General features: G+C 38.1%; 1 protein-coding gene across 4 annotated transcripts in view; it reads right to left on the bottom strand.

The window, feature by feature from the left end:
- The window catches only part of UXS1 (UDP-glucuronate decarboxylase 1), a 75,069-nt gene that overhangs the window by 30,925 nt on the left and 26,962 nt on the right, over positions 1-17,182 (bottom strand). For 2 of the 4 annotated variants that reach the window (XM_081326738.1, XM_081326736.1), the window contains exons 2-4: positions 7,685-7,712; positions 3,191-3,242; positions 1,196-1,239 (exon numbers count right to left, since the gene is read on the bottom strand). In XM_081326738.1, the coding sequence (XP_081182864.1) occupies positions 1,196-1,239; positions 3,191-3,242; positions 7,685-7,712 (124 nt within the window). Of the gene's footprint in view, positions 1-1,195; positions 1,240-3,190; positions 3,243-7,684; positions 7,713-15,209; positions 15,327-17,182 lie in introns of all 4 variants that reach the window. The other 2 variants (XM_081326739.1, XM_081326737.1) reach the window with 2 other exon arrangements.

The raw sequence follows: 17,182 nt of genomic DNA on the forward strand, positions 1-17,182 counted from the left end.
ATGGCCTACTGGGTGGGCGTGGCCAGCTCTACATCGTTCGCATCAAGGGTGCCTATGGGGGCCTGGGCAGGAGTGGGACAGATTTGGGGGTCTCTGGCAGAAGGAGGGTCTCTGGGCCAGGGCCAAGACAGTGGGGGCCATTCCCTCACTGTTTCCAGGATGGCTTCGGGGGCCGCATGAAACCACTTTGCGGGCCGGATCCGGCCCCCGGGCCTTGTGTTTGACATGTCTGCCTTACAAGAAACTACTTTATTAGTAGAATTTAAATAAAATATACTGCTTGTTATTACAGGCTGTCAAAAGTTTACAGAGATTTGAGGCAAGATGCCAGATACAGTCAATCAGTGTTTATTGCTGAAATTTACTATATGCAAAATCCTTGCATTTACTTTCAAAATGAACTCCAAATATTAATATATTTATAAAACATGATGTGCTGACATTTGCAGAAGAGAATTAAAGGGAGAATCAATTTAGTTCTACCTTCTTCCTTTTAGCATTGTTATGCTGTCATATTTAACTTTAAATTCTTGTTCTACAGAAGAGAATTGTGTATTTTAGGCTGCAAATCTATTTACACTAACCTGAGGAGTAAATCCCACTGAACACAGCAGACCTTCAGAATACAGTTCTACAGGATTATATGATTGGTTTGATAAACCACCAATGATAGGTTGCTACTACTTTCTGCTGCTAAGATATATTCCTATCTAGAACACCACAGAAAGTCACATAACCGTGCCCTACTTTATATCAGTTTTGCTGCGGTTAAGTGAATCACCACCACTGTTGTGTGAGGTCATGTGATTGTGACTTGCAACTTCCTGCCAGCTTTCCCATTGACTTTGTTTATTGCAAGCCAACTGTGAAATACAAAAATTGCAATCACATGACCATGGGGCACTATGATGGCTGTAAATGCATGCTGGTTGCCAAGCACCTGAATTGTGATGCTGTGACTACTGTAAGTTTAAATACTGGTCATATATCTACTTTTTCAGCACTAAGTTAGAATGGTTGTTGAATGAGGCAGCCGTTAACTGAGGACTATCTATACTTAATACTACCATTAGAGACAGTAGCATTTATTGCAAACAGACTTTCTTTCAATACAGCAAGATGGCACTCTAATCAAATATTGCCTTAACTTAAAATAAAACAAAAGATGATCTACTGAAAGCAGAAATTGGCATACCTTTTCTCTAATTCTCGAATCTTTTCCCTCAGAGGTGCAATAACCTAAAAGAAAATTAAACGTTATTTTTAATTTTGTGTAAATATCTTTTCCATTTAAAATGACAATTTGTAGAGAATACAGGCATTATAAGCCATTTTAAATATTTCAGGGATATCATGGACAGAGTGTTGCAATCTCTTAATAAGAATCTCTCAAGTTACTAAGGGCAGAAGTGGTGGCGGCAATAAAGGACATAGTCCAAACCCCAAAAGCATCAAATCAAATCTTTATTATGGTCACAGATCAGCATAGAAAACATCCAATTGCTACTTTCCTGAGCTTCATTTGGAACTAATCAAGTTATTGCACAAAGATTCAAGTGATTTATAGTGTTCCACAGTTGCTTTGATTAGAGAGCTTAGTGGCATATAAATTTAATAAATAAGTAAACAAACTGCTAAGCTTGTAAGCCGCCCTGAGTCTTCAGAGAAGGGCGGGATATAAATGGAATTAAAATAATAATAATAAAAAAATAAACTGACAATTGGTTAGCCTGCCTGCTTTCCTTAAATAGTCTCCCAGTCATCATGGCAAACTGCAACACTTATGACACCTGCCTTCATTCCTGTCCTTCATGGTCACTGTGGACACCTTCTTCTTTAACATTCCCTTCTGCCACATTTTTTTGCTACCTTCCATAGATGCAGTGTTAAGTTCTAACAAACCATGTTTTAAAAAACCCAAATATCCCAAAATTGAGCTCCCTCAATACATTCCAGATATAGTCAACATTATCTTAAGTGGACTCCCCCTTGGTGTCTTTTGGTTTTTTTTTTTGCCCTTTATAGCCCAAATGTCCTCCAAAGAGTCCTTCAACCATGTAAAGAGAACCCTGGAATTCACTGGGAGTGTCCAAGGACCCCATTTTAATTATTATACTATGTATATTCTGAATATATTTTATTCAGAATTATATTCAGTGGTCATGAATGTAATTCTAGAGAAAATGGCTAGAATTCATTCATTTATGTTTCAAGCACACATTGGTTTTGCCAGTTATACTAATGATATTTTATATTATAAACAGTAATTACCTACTTATAATATTCAATTATGTTCCATAGTTCACATCCACGTGGTGTTGTTATTATGTTTTGCACACAAACAAGCAAACCTTTGAAAATATTGGGATGGCTTTGAACTTACTGTAGCTATATTTTGAACAGGTCAAATGAAATAATTGAGACTTACAGTAAGTTATTTATGATGAAGATAAACCTCACTGATTTCATCACAGTTGAATCCAGGGGTGTCAAACTTGTAAGGTCACATGATGTGTTGCGATGTGTGGCAACTTTTTTGCCATTGTGGCAATGGGGTGGGCGTGGTTTCGCTATGATGCATCCGGCCTGCAGGCCGGCAATTTAACACCCCTGATCTAATCCACTTGCATTTTAGCAACAGCAAATACTCTTTAAAATTAAAAATGCCAGGACAAACTATTAATATAAAATCAAAATGACCTATTCTGATGCAGATTGCACACAGAAATTGGTTTGAAGATCAGGATATGGTTATTTATGTGGCATATAAGTATGCATTACATTTTTAAGAATTGATGTACATGTTAGTAGCCATGAGGACATTATTAGAACAAACACACAACTATTCTCCTTCAACCCCAACCAACATGAGAAGCTTAACAAAGCAGGCTACAGGGGTGGAGCTGGGAATTTCTGTAAATTTTCAAGTGGAAGGATGCAGTTTTTTAAAAAATCAAGATGGCTTCCAATATAACTCCACCTGGTTTTTATGTGTGTCACCTTGAACCGTTGTAGTCATCTTGATCTTTTTAAACCAACTCCTACAGATACTTTTGCAAGCAAAAGAAATGAAATTTCTTCTATTCAAGAGGAAGTATTAAGAGAATAAAGTGGACAATTGATTTATTAATGCAAAGCAAAATATTACAAGGGAGCAGGCAAAGAAAAAAAGACAACAGAATTTACTAACCTCTTCAATTTTATTTTCTACTTTTTGATCCCCATTATCCTGGATAAACCTGCTGGATAGGAGACCAAAGAAAGAAAGTAACATTTTAAACATGCCAAGCCACACAGTCATGCTATCAAATATTATATACTCATGAATTTGTGTTAATGTTTTTGTTCTAATGTTCTTTGAAAAAGAAGCCACTTGTCACCACACCAACTATTAACAATGACCACAGTTTGTCTGTGTTCAGACATAAATGAAAAGCCATCATAATTTCTAATTTTCTCCTTCCAGGTGGATGGGTGGGAAGAGAATAAATAGATGAATCAGAAGTGCTAAAGTAAGATTTTAACATTGTACATGGATGCTGATAAACTTCAGAGGTCAGCAAATATTATTTATTTTTTTGGTGCCTTTCCTTCTGGAACTCAAGGCTATTTCCATGGCAGTTCCAAAATGTTTATTTATTTATTTATTTTAATTCCATTTATATCCCGCCCTTCTCCGAAGACTCAGGGCGGCTTACAAGCTTAGCAGTAGCCTTCATTCCATGTATATGCCTGCTTATTAGGGCTTTCACACACACCCCAAGCGGCATTATTACAAAGTCAGCTTAATTGCCCCCAACAATCTGGGTCCTCATTTTACCTACCTCGGAAGGATGGAAGGCTGAGTCAACCTTGAGCCTGGTGGGACGCGAACCTGCACTAATTGCAGGCAGCTGGTGTTACTTAAGGAGGCATTAGCCCACTGCTCCACCAAGGCTCATTGTTGCGAAGAAAACTGCAGAAACCAGTCAACGCTGACTCAACACCTAATCTGCCCCACAAAAATAAATGAGAAGAACAGGGATGTGATTTTGAATCAAAGGCTCAAACCTTAGTCACTTACTGGATTCTCTGCTCAATTTTACATAATGTGTTGGGTATAAAAAGTTTTAAAAGCTTGAAATGTCAGGTAGAGATCATCCGTAGCTTCAGGGTGAAATATCATCAATATGCTGATGATACCCAGCTATTCATCTCCACGCCGAACCAACCCAGTGATGCCCTCGATGTGATGTCCCGTTGCCTGGAAGCGGTACAGATTTGGATGGGAGAAAACAGGCTCCGACTCAACTCGGCCAAGACTGAGTGGCTGTACATACCATCATCTCGTTTAGTCCAAGAGGTTCCATCTCTGACTATAGGAGGAGAGATGTTACCTCCCATTGATAGAGCACGCAATCTGGGCGTCCTCCTAGATTCACGACTGTTTTGAAGATCATATTGGAGCCGTGGCTAGGGGGGCATTTGCACAGATTCGTCTTATATACCAATTGCGCCCCTTTTTGGACCGGGATGCCCTATGTACAGTCACCCACACACTCGTTACCTCCCGTATTGATTACTGTAATGCTCTCTACATGGGGCTGCCCTTGAAGACCACCCGGAGGCTTCAGCTGGTGCAGAATGCAGCTGCACGGGTTGTGATGGGAGCACCCCGATACTCCCATATTACACCCCTCCTGCGTGAGCTGCATTGGCTACCAGTTGCCCTCCGGGTGAGATTTAAGGTGCTGGTACTTACATTTAAAGCCCTACATGGCTTAGGTCCGGGATACTTGCAGGACCATCTGCTGCCGGGAACAAATTCCCATCGTCCAGTACGCTCACACAGAGAAGGCCTCCTCAGGGTACCGTCAGCTAGGCAATGTCGGCTGGCGACCCCCAGGGGGAGGGCCTTCTCTGTGGGAGCGCCAGCCCTATGGAATCAGCTCCCCCCTGAGCTTCGGATGGCCCAAAACCTCCAATCCTTTCGCCGCGGCCTCAAAACACTCCTGTTCCACCAGGCTAACCTGGACTGACAGGCATTTTAATTAATTTATATTTAGAATTTTTAATTTATTTTTAAATTCTTTAATTTTAATTTATTGCACAGATGATTTCAATTTTATTTTTATCTTGATTTCTGTACTTATTATATGTTTTGTTGTTAGCCGCCCAGAGTCCTTCGGGAGATAGGGCGGGATATAAATCCCATCAATAAATAAATAAATAAATAAATCAAAAGCCAGGGAACATGTTAATGTTTGAAGCTTTGCAATTTTATTTATTTAAATATGAAGGGGCAACAGGCATCACCTAGGAATGTTAGGAGTATCTATTTTTGTTTGTTTTATATATCCAGGTTGCAAGTAAGATCCTATGAATATAACAAAGTCAACTGTGCTTTAGTGAGAATAGAGTCTGTATCAGTGGTGGAATTCAAATATGTGAACAACTGATTCTCTGTATGGATGCCACTTCTGGAAGTCCATTCTGGGCTTGGGCAACAAAAAAAAAATAGCCAGTGGTTCTGCCAAAGTGGTGCGAACTGGCTGAATCCCACCACTGGTCTATATGAATAGGTGCTCAAAGTAATTTACAGAAAGCAGAAAGAATAAAACATAGTCTACTTAAATACTATAATGTTAAAAGAGCGTGGAAGATTCAGAGAGACTGGCAGTTTCAGGAGTAAGATAATACTTCTTTCTTTACATTTTCAATCATTAGCTCAGTCTGAGAGCTGATGGGATTAGCAGATAAATCATTGCACCAAGAGGGGAGACCATGGTTCAGGCAGCATGAACCTCAAGTGAGGGAAGAGAGAAGGGTTCTCCCATAACCTAGACTTTTTCATAGGAGAGTTGTGAGGATAAATTAAGAATATTTATCATTCCCTGAAGTAACTAGAGAAAGAACAAAGTTTAATTAAGAAGCAATAGCGTGAGTGGTATTTATTAATTTATTAAGAGTCAGTTACACAATTTGTCTGCAGGCAAAAAAAATCAGAGGTATACATTGGTGTGAAAGACTGTCTATGAAATAGCTATACAGTTTTAAAATGGAAAGTATAGAAATAAAAAATGATTAATCTTGTTCATGAGTCATTTTTATTTATTTTTAATTTTATTTTATTTAATTTTTTATTTTATTTACCTCCCCCACAAGACCCCACATTTGAGGGTAATTGACATAGCTCATGAGATGGACCCTGCCACATAAAAAGGCTAATTCCAGGGTTCGAAGTAGACTTCAGACATACAGTACACAATGTCACAACGTTTAGTAAGTGCTTTTGGTTTGTTACGTCTTTTCATCTGAACCTACTTTTTCCAATTTACTTAAGGAGAATTCCAGAATATGCACACTGAGAAACATTACGGTCTGGAAGAAAACAAGATGAATTGATTTATTCTTTCCCTTTAATGGCCTTTTCTTATAGGTTTTGTGTGGAATGCTTAAAAGATTTTCTTACAAAGCATTTTCTCTGAAATGTATCTCACAGTGAGGGTTGAGTCAGTTAAATGGCGTAATTTGAAGATTTGTAGACAAAATACTCTCAACAGGGTACAAGAAGATAGATACAACAAGTACTAAAGAAATATTTTGGAATGGAGCTAACCAATAGGATAGTGCTAGAGTACTGTACAAGCTATATGGAAAGGATATGGAAGGGGACCGTGTTGCTCTAGAAGCTATAGAAATCCACAAACTAGGACCTGTTCCCTAAAATAAATTTGTATCCCAGGCTTAATATTGGAGTTGTATTATCTCCCACAGGGTTGTGCCATGCTTTAAATTCCAAAGCAAATGCTTTTTTTCTCCCTTAGAATGTACTGTAGAAGCAGCTATAAAACCCTGAAAAAGATCTGCTGTTTTAAGGATTTGTAGAGGTGTTTAACGAATGTCCTCATATATACAATAGTTTGTATGTTACAATCAGAAGTGCTACATGTTTTTTAAGAACAAAAATAAACAAGTGGACAGTAAGGGTAATTCATACAATATATATATTTACTGCTTCAACATATTATCATTTACAAAATATGCTTAAAATATTCTAGTCTCATGACAGTAAACAGCAAATTCCCAACATTAACTATAGAATCAAAATTTCTTGAAATGCTACAACTTTACTATTAAGAAAAGGAATGTGTATTATGGTATACCATTTGTATTTTCTTCCTAGCCACCTTTTCAGCAGAAGGGAGAATACAATAATGGTTTTGGGCAATGAAAGAGATAAGGTTTGTAAAAATATGAGAAATTAATATCTGGAAAATTGGAAAAGAATGTGGAATGAAAAAGCATGAATATTAATTTTGTTGGAACTAATTAATGTAAGTTTCCCTGTTCCATTTTTATTCTTCACTGTTCTTTTTCTGAAAGACCAACTTCTCTCAGATTAAGCAAATGTGGTATGTGACCAGCAGAATCATTATGGATGGAATATTTTCCCTGCTTCAAATGTGGAATTCTAGATGGAACATTTTCCCTGCTTTAAATGTGAAACATCACATCTTGTGCTTGATGGAAATGTTCAGCCCCTTTGATCAAAGGTGACCTCTCCCATCATAGAAATCAATCACACTAGCTACCATTTCCCCACCTTCCTTTCTAGCAATAAGCAACAAAGAGATATTCCTTTTAGTTTGAAAGAAAAATTATTACAACTATACATATGTATAAGAGAAGTATATAAAATTACCTCATGTTGAGCACATTTCCCCATACAGCTGTAAAAAAAACAGTAACTTTAATTAATATTGCTTAACAATAATTGGCATAATTTTCTAATACATTTGTTTTAAGACACTAATAATTTTGTCTATGTAGCATGTGTTTGTAATGCAATTTATTATTTCAGGAATGGAACGGTTTTCTGAAAAGTGATTTACTATGTATATTTTAATTCACCTTGACCCTGCAAGGGGAGAACAGAAAGATAAGGGCATATGTCTCTCAACTACGAATATTTACTTGAGAATCAAAGGCACAATTATGTTTGGATAGGTTAGCATGCTGTTTACAGCACAGAAGTACTTATATAGCAAAATATAATAACAAGTAGCCCTTAATTTTGACTGCATGTGTCACTCTTCTTGCCTGTCATTGTGCTATTTTTCCAAATGTAATATTTGCTCTGGGTGCACACTGGATGCTATAGCTTACTTCAGGCCCCCAAATCAAGAAATACATGTAGCGATTCTTCCAAGCAGCTTTCCTTATTGTTCTTACAGACAGAACCTTGCTAAACTGAAACATTTTACTATCTACATCAAGCATATACTCTGAGAACTATCAGGGAGGGAGTGTCTTCATCCTCTTTCTCTCACACAAACTATCTGAATGGAGTAGCCTCTTAATTCTTCTGGAATGCACTCCACCTTGTGAATCTAGACTATGTTTCATCACATGTCATGGCAAAGGAGGAAAGCTTTGATCTAGAACATTCTAACTAATGTTTCATCCCAACATATATGTTTATTGAAAAGTTAAGCTCCATTGATTTATCTCCAGATAAATATATATGGTTGCTTTCATCAAGCCTCAATAAAATGGCAAATTAAGTAGCTTTAGACAATGGATGTGCATGACAATTAGCGGCCCTTCAAAATCTAAAGTAAAGGTAAAGGTTCCCCCGCACATGCGTGCTAGTTGTTTCCAACTCTAGGGGTCGGTGCTCATCTCCGTTTCAAAGCCGAAGAGACAGCGCTTGTCCGAGGATGTCTCCATGGTCATGTGGCCGGCATGACTAGATACCAAAGGTGCACGGAACACTGTTACCTTCCCACCATAGCGGTCACTATTTTTCTACTTGCATTTTTACGTGCTTTCGAACTGCTAGGTTGGAAGAAGCTGGGACGAGTAACAGGCGCTCACTCTGCTATGCGGCACTTGGGATTCGATCTGCCAAACTGCCGATCTTCTGATCGACAAGCTCAGCGTCCTAACCCACTGAGCCACCGCGTCCCTTTTCAAAATCTAGTAAATAATGAAATAGCCATTATTTCAAGGTGATGGTTATTGATGAAATTATGAATATGACTCTGGAAATGATGAGGGCTACAATTAAAAGCATTACTGGTTTAGTTTAAAAAAGTATAAAAAGAGCCAAAAGCAGCTTTCAGAAGATTACATGGTTTTTTAAAAAAAATTAAAAGTATCCTAAATTACTTGGAAAGCTATAAACAGTTTTTTTTTTATTGAAAAGTTTTAAAAATACAGTTTTCCTTTAAAAAAACCCCCCTCCCCCTCCCTCCTCCCCTCCCTACCTCCCCCCTTCCTCCCCCCTCCCCCCCTCCCTCCTCCCCCCCCTACCTCCCCCCAACCCCCCTCCCCCCCCGACTTCCCAGAGCTAAATACAAGGTATATATATATAAAAAGCAATCATAAACAACCATATACTAACAACTATAAATTCTAAAATCCATCACTCTCTAACTTATATAGGATCAAACAAAACTTAGCATTATTAAATATATATAGAAGACTAAAATAGAAAAAAAGAAAAAAAAAGAAAAAAAACCCCGAAAGAAGACTTATTCGAATGCTACATAAAACTTCTTAACCCTATACTTGTTCTGGATAAACTCAATCCATTTTCTCCATTCCATAATATAATGTTCTTGCGAGTAATCTTTCAAATAGGCCGAAATCTTCGCCATCTCTGCCAGGTCGGAAACCTTTAAAATCCACTCTTGTATAGTCGGCAGTTCCTCTTTCTTCCAATATTGACCTATCAAAAGTCTTGCTGCCGTAACTAAATTCAACATCAACTTGGAGTCCACAACTGTAGCGTCAACAATTATTCCCAACAAAAAAAATTGCGGACAAAACTTTATCCTCCGTTTAAAAATCTTCTGCATGTTCCACCAAACTTTTATCCAAAAAGCCTTGACCTTTTTACATGTCCACCATATGTGAAAATATGTTGCATCTTCATCACCACACCTCCAACACTTAGGCTGATAATTTGGATACATACTTGCAAGCTTTTTAGGATCTAGATGCCATCTATAAAACATTTTATAAAAGTTCTCTCTTAGATTTTGAGCTTGAGTAAATTTTACATTCCTCACCCAGATCTTTTCCCACGTATCCATTGTAATAACTTCCTGAATGTTTTGGGCCCATTTTATCATACAATCCTTAACAAGCTCTGTTTCTGAGTCGATCTCTATCAATGCAAGATATATCCGTTTAATATGTGCTGGTCCCTGATTTCTAATTTGCTTTATCAAATTTTCATCAGTCATTGCAAATCCATTTTTCTGGTCTTCTTTCCACCTGGCCCGTAACTGAATATATTGAAACCAAGTCTGAACAACCTTCTCTTCTCGCAAGAAGCTATATGATTTCAAGCACCAAACATTCCTTTCCAAACTTAAAATTTCCTTATAAGTAGTCTCATCATGTTTGAAACCAGCATGTATATTTTCTATTGCGTGTTTTGGGATTGCCCATAATGGTATCTTGCTGCTTAACTTATGTCTATACTTCTTCCAAACTCTCAGCAGTGCCTGTCTTAAAATATGTATCCTAAACACAGTATCTACCTTCTTATCATACAACAAATATGCATGCCAGCCAAACAACAAATCATGGCCCTCAAGATTTAATAACCTCGGTTGTGTCAAATTAATCCAATCACTTATTCCTACTAGTGCAGCAGCTTCATAATATAATTTAAAATTAGGCATTTTAAGGCCACCTCTCTCACGAGTATCCTGCATAATCTTAAGTTTAACTCGTGGCTTTTTCCCTGCCCACACAAATTTATTGATACCACGCTGCCATTCCTCCAAATTAGAATCTTTCTTAAGAATCGGTATCATTTGAAATAAGAATAAAAATTTGGGCAGGACATTCATTTTCACTGCTGCAATCCGTCCCAACAAAGACAATTGCAATTTTTCCCAACTCTCCAGTTCTTTTTGAATTTTCCCCCATAATTTTTCATAATTATTTTTATATAGCTTTGTATTAGAGGGCGACAAAATCACCCCCAAATATTTAACCCTTTTAACAATCTCAAATCCAGTTAGTCCTTCTAGGAGAGCCTTCTGCGAAACTGTCATATTTCTAGCCAAAATTTTAGTTTTCTGTATATTTACTTTAAATCCAAAAACCTTCCCATATTGTGTTATTATCTCCATCAGGTCCACAACAGAGTTCTCTGGCTGGGTCACTGTAACAACCAGATCATCTGCAAATGCTCTCAATCTGTAATCCTGATCTCCAACTTGTATCCCCTTAATTTTTTCTGATTTCCGAATCTTAACCAATAATATCTCTAATGTTAACACAAATAACAAGGGCGATAGCGGACACCCTTGCCTTGTGCCCTTCTCAATATTACATACTTTTGTCAAACTATTGTTAACTATGATTCGGGCAGTTTGTTTTTGGTATAATGCCCTAATCGGTTGTAAAAAATTTTCCCCAAAATCCATTTTACCTAAAACTTTCAACAAAAATTGCCAGTTCAATTGATCAAAAGCCTTTTCAGCATCTATAAAGATTAGCGCAGCAGAGATCTGGTTGTGCCTTTCCAAAAACTCTAACACATCAACTATATGTCTCACATTATTTTTCATTTGTCTTCCACTAATAAACCCCGTTTGGTCCCCATGAATCACCTGTTGTAGAACCCTCATCAGTCTATTAGCCAAAACCTTAGCAAATATCTTATAATCTGTATTTAAAAGCGATATCGGTCTGTAATTTTTAACTAAAGTAGCATCCTGGTCTTCCTTCGGAATCAAAGAGATAAAAGCTGTTCTCCAAGACGGAGGCACCTTTCCCCCCCTCTGGATTGTCTGGAACAGTTCCTTTAACGGTTTTATCATCTCTAATTGTAAGTTTTTATAATAGGCCGCAGTCAAGCCATCCGTGCCTGGTGCTTTATCCACCTTCAGTTCCTTAATAGCTATAAAAATTTCTTCTTCTGTAATCAGTTGATTAATCCCCTCTTTTTGTACTTGCGTAAGAACCGGGATGCTAGCCTTCTCCAAATACTTATCAATATCTTTTGCATTAATGTCCTCTTTAGTACCGGTATATAATTTCGAGTAAAAATCCACAAAGGCATCCTTAATAAGATTCTGTTGATACACAACCCTTCCTTTATACTCAATCTTATCTATATTAGATGCCCTTTGTTTTTTCCTCAGTCTATAAGCTAACCATCTGCCTGGTTTATTAGCATTGCAAAAAGTATTATGCCTAGCAAACTGCAGATTGGTCGCCACTTGATCAGCCATTAATTTATCAAATTGTCCTCTTAACAGTCTAATAGCCTCCTTAATCTTCACATCCTCTGGGTTCAAAATCAAAGCCTTTTCTTTTTCCTTTATTTCATTCTCCAATTCTTTCCTTCTAGTTTCCACTGCACGTCTATGTCTATTATTCATATATATCAACACCCCTCTCATATAGGCCTTGCTAGCATCCCAAACCATATCCATAGAGGTACCCTTATTCATATTAATCTCAAAAAAATCCTTCATCCGCTGTTTGCATTCTTCCACATTTCTCTGATTTCTAAACAAATTCTCATTTACGCGCCATGAGCGCCTATCTCCTTTTTCCTTATCAATCTCCAACCACACTGGACTGTGATCAGAGATAATTCTTGCGCAGATCTTCACCTTTTTAGTTCTCAAAAGAAAATCATTAGTCAACAAAATAAAGTCAATCCTCGAAAAAGATTGGTGTCTATCAGAATAAAAAGTATAATCCTTCTCCTGCAGATGTCTCTCACGCCAAATATCTCGCAATTCCAGGTCATCCTTCATTTCAAAAAAAGATTTAGGCAGTCTAGCGTGACTTGGAATGCGCTTAAAGGCTCCAGCCTTATCCAACTGTACATCCATAACTCCATTCCAGTCCCCCATAAAAATAAAGGATTTATAATCCAACTGGGTAAGCTTTGTATGAAGTAAACTAAAAAAGTCAGCTTGTTGTTGATTTGGTGCATATAATCCAACTAAAAGCGTCTTTTTACCTTCTAACAACAGCTCGATCATAACATATCTTCCATGCTTATCTGCTTCGATTAGATCCGCTGTTAAGGCACTTTTAACATAAACAACCACTCCATTTTTCTTATTCTCTGCAGAAGCAACAAATTGCGTACCCAGCCTCGAGTTCAATAAGTACTTTTGATCCAAAACTCTAATATGCGTTTCTTGCAGGCATATAACATCTATCTTAAATTGTTTTAAATATTGAAAAACTTTCTTCCTCTTCTGCGGTGAGTTTAGTCCATTAACATTCCAGGTTAAAAATTTAGTTGCCATGTATATCCTCGAAAAGCTCTTGGACCACAGCTTTGATAGGACTAGCTTCCTTAGGCCGTGCTCCTCCCACAGCTTGGCTATGAATGCGTTGTGAAGAATCTGAAGGCTTTTGCTGATCTTGTTCTTTTATTTTCTTTGCTCGTTTTAAAGCAGCACGTGTCACTCTTTGCTCTCTAGGATCATCCAAAGAAATTGTAGCTTGATCTCCTCCAGCACCATTTTCCTCTGTTTCCTCCTCTTGTTGTTCTTCTTCTCCAGATCCCTTTCCAGCTTCCAGAAGCGTTAATGGGGTTGCTTTTAAGACATTATTGTAGAAATCACGCGCTTGTTTCACAGTAATCAGCCTGTACCTTTTACCTTCATACATCACCATCAGCCCATCTGGAATCTCCCATCTGAACCTTATATCTCTTTGCTTAAGCTCTTGCACAAGAAATGTATAGTCCTTTCTTCCCCTTAAAATCCTTGGAGGAATTTCTTTTAAAACCAAGACTTCTTGTTCAGCAATCACGACCTTAGCATCATAGGCAGCTTGTATAACTTGATCTCTAATTTCTCTTTTTGCAAAATAAACCACCACATCTCTAGGCAATTTTCTCTGTCTAGCAATCCATGAATTCACCCGAAACACTTTATCCATAGCTGCTCTTATTTCAGATGCTGGCTGGTTCAATACCCCTTCGAGAGCCTCAGAGATCAGCTGCTTTAAATCTTCTTTAACATTCTCTTTTAAACCTCTAATTCTGACAGCAAACTGCATCTGGTAATATTGGGCAAGGCTTAACTCCCTTTCCAATTTGCCTCTTACATTTTCATTCTCCCGTGCTTTTACTTCTAATATAGCATTCCTTTGAGCCAAATCATCCATTTTTTCATCTAAATCTTCCACACATTCCGCCACTTTATGCACTGAAGTCAAAATGTCTACCCTCATCACGCTGTACTTCTGTTCCATCCTCTCTTCCATTCTTTCCTCGAATTTCTCCAATTTCTCCTCCATCTGTGCAAATTTATCAGCAATTGATTGATTAATTGATTCCAAAAGTACCTGGGCATGTTTATCCAGAGCATCTCGCAAATCCTTCGATGTCAGCACTTCAGGAGGGTGCAACGCCTGTAGTGATGATTGTTGCACCGGCGAGGATCCTCCACTCCGGAGAGTTTTAGAGGGAGGTTTAGCCGCCATCTTTTAATCCTCAATTATGACGCACTTTCAATTAAAGTTTAAAAAGTCCAACAAGTTCGAGAGTATAGTAAAATAATCCTCTTCACCTTTTTCCTCTTGTACCGCTCTGCCTGCTCCTTTAAATCATAGTCCTTTCTTCAGGCAGGGATGGTTCGCAGACGCCTGGCTCTGCTCCAAGAAGTTCGGAGCAGAGACGACGGCCAGCTGGGAGCAACCCAGGCTTCGGGGGAGTTCGATCCTTCAGCCGCCCAAGCTCCAAGCTCAGGCGGCCTCGGAGAACTCTACCCCTACCTGGGGCCTCACCCCCTCCTCTTCTCCCGAGGAGGGGGCTTCAATTTCGCCCGAACAGCTGATCGGCGCTGTTTCGGGCGAAAAAACAAACAGCTGAGCCGCGGGCAGCCAGGGGAGGCTGTCTTCGGCGCCGCGCCGCCACCGGAAGTCCCGGAAAGCTATAAACAGTTTAAAGCAGCCTTCTCCAATTCAATGGCCTGCAGATATAACAGGCTTCAACTCCTGTAATTTCCTGACTGATGTTGAAATGTATGACATCTACAATCCACAATACTAGGAAGTGTGCCTTTAATACATTAAACATCTCCCTTTCACTTTTCTTCACCTAAGTGTTTATGCAAAGACAATTCAATGCTCATATGCTGCTTTAGGATATCTATAAATATAATGCAAATTCACTGCTTTGAACTGTTTACCATATACATAAGACCCAGTTTAAATAGATTACTTACTATTCAGAACAATGCAACCAAATGAATAAAGATCCCCCAGGACCAAGCATATCTTCTGAAACAGGTACATTGTTGATAGTATTCTCTATTTAGAATTTCGGACAGCTCAAGAAGTTCCTGCACATAGATTTTTAATGCCACTGAGAAAACAATTTCAAAAGCATCTAGAATGCTTTTGAAACAGAACCCTGCATCACTTTATCCTAAAGGGGTCCCACAGCTTCTTGGAGACCCATCAGCTATTTCTAGCAGATTTAAGGGAACAAACTATCCATTCTTAGGTGAGGAGGGGAGGGGAGGGGAGGGGAGAAGAGAGGTAGGGAAAACACATTACACATTCCTTTTTCAATCTGAAAAAAACATTTAAATTGGCAAAAATGGTATAAGGTTTTATTCAAAATGCATAGCATGCTACTTTACTTGTCATACTTATAGCATCGTATAAGGAATACTGTATATGCATATAAATTTCTGCACTAGAGATTGTTGCCATCTTTAGAATAGAATAGAATAGAATATCTTTATTTTCATTGTGTAATTCACAACAAAATTAAGTGCTGTCCACAGTGCACACTAAACAAGTAAAAACCACAAATAAGAACATACATTATATGCACACATCCTTCACATTCTATTCACCATTGCACTGCCCCTAATATTGCACTTCAATGTTGCACTATACTGTGGTATTTAATATGGTTACAGCTCTGGGATAAAAACTATTTTTCAGCCTATTTGTCTTTGTTTTTATTATCCTGTACCATCTGCCAGAAGGTTCAAAAAAGGAACGGCCAGGATGAGATGAGACTTTAAGAATATTTTGAGATTTCCTAAGACAACGGGAAGTGTACAGTTCATCCGGGGGTGGGGGTGGGGGGAGGAGAGGGCAACCAATAATCCCCTGGGCAATGGTAATGACCCTCTGGAGCGCTTTCTTATCTGCTACTGTGCAGCAAGCAAACCACACACAAATGCAATAAATTAGAATGCTCTCTATGGAACAGTGGTAGAAGGTCACCAGCAGTTTTTCATTCAGTTGTTATTTCCTGAGAAGTCTCAAGAAATATACTCTCTGCTGGGCCTTCTTAACCAATGCTATAACACCCAGAAACCTAAAGCTGACCACCCACTCCACACAGTCTCCTTTGATGATCAGGGGCTGAATGTCTGATCTATTCCTCCTGTAATCTACTATAAACTCCTTGATCTTAATTGTGTTGAGAAACAAATTACTGTCTCTGCACCACAAGAGCAACCACTCCACCACATCCTGGTAGGCACTCATCCCCCTTGGAGATAAGCCCCACCACTGTTGTATCATCTGCAAATTTAACAATAATATTGCTAGAGAATAGAGAATCACAAAATCTTTTGATTTATTAGTAATTACAGCTTGATTCGTTTAAATAATTTTTTTAATCTTGTTTGGAAATAAGCTTTGTCCAGGTGTTCAACTAGAACAAGGGGCTGACTCCTGATGGAACTGTAATGCCAATATTATTGTATCTCCATCTATACTTTGAGATCCTCATCCAAACCTAGTCAAACTATCAAGGTTTTCCAGCTATTCTCTTTTTTATAATATTTTATTAGTTTTCTAATTTTACAATTAAACATTTAAAAAGCAACATGGTGACTGGGTTAGTAATTCAATAACATACTTATCTATTTGCATACAATCTTGTTGTTTTCTAAAAGTTATCTATTTTCCACCATATTAAACGAAAGGTCTATTAGTCTTATTACACATCTTATCTATTCAATTATGTTACTTTTTTCTAAAAATTATCTCACCATATTCAACCTTCTAATCAGTAATATGAAATCCCGTCTAATAATTCAAAACCCTAGTTTCCTTCAGCTTTACTCTGTCTTTCTTCCTTTGCCAACTGACCTTCCATGTCAGTACTTTTGAATCATCAAACAGTTCTCCCTCTATTATTATATGTATTATTTGAAATAAGAAAGATCAT

The sequence above is a fragment of the Vipera berus genome (assembly GCF_964194415.1).
Source record: "Vipera berus genome assembly, chromosome: 4".
NCBI lineage: Eukaryota > Metazoa > Chordata > Lepidosauria > Squamata > Viperidae > Vipera > Vipera berus.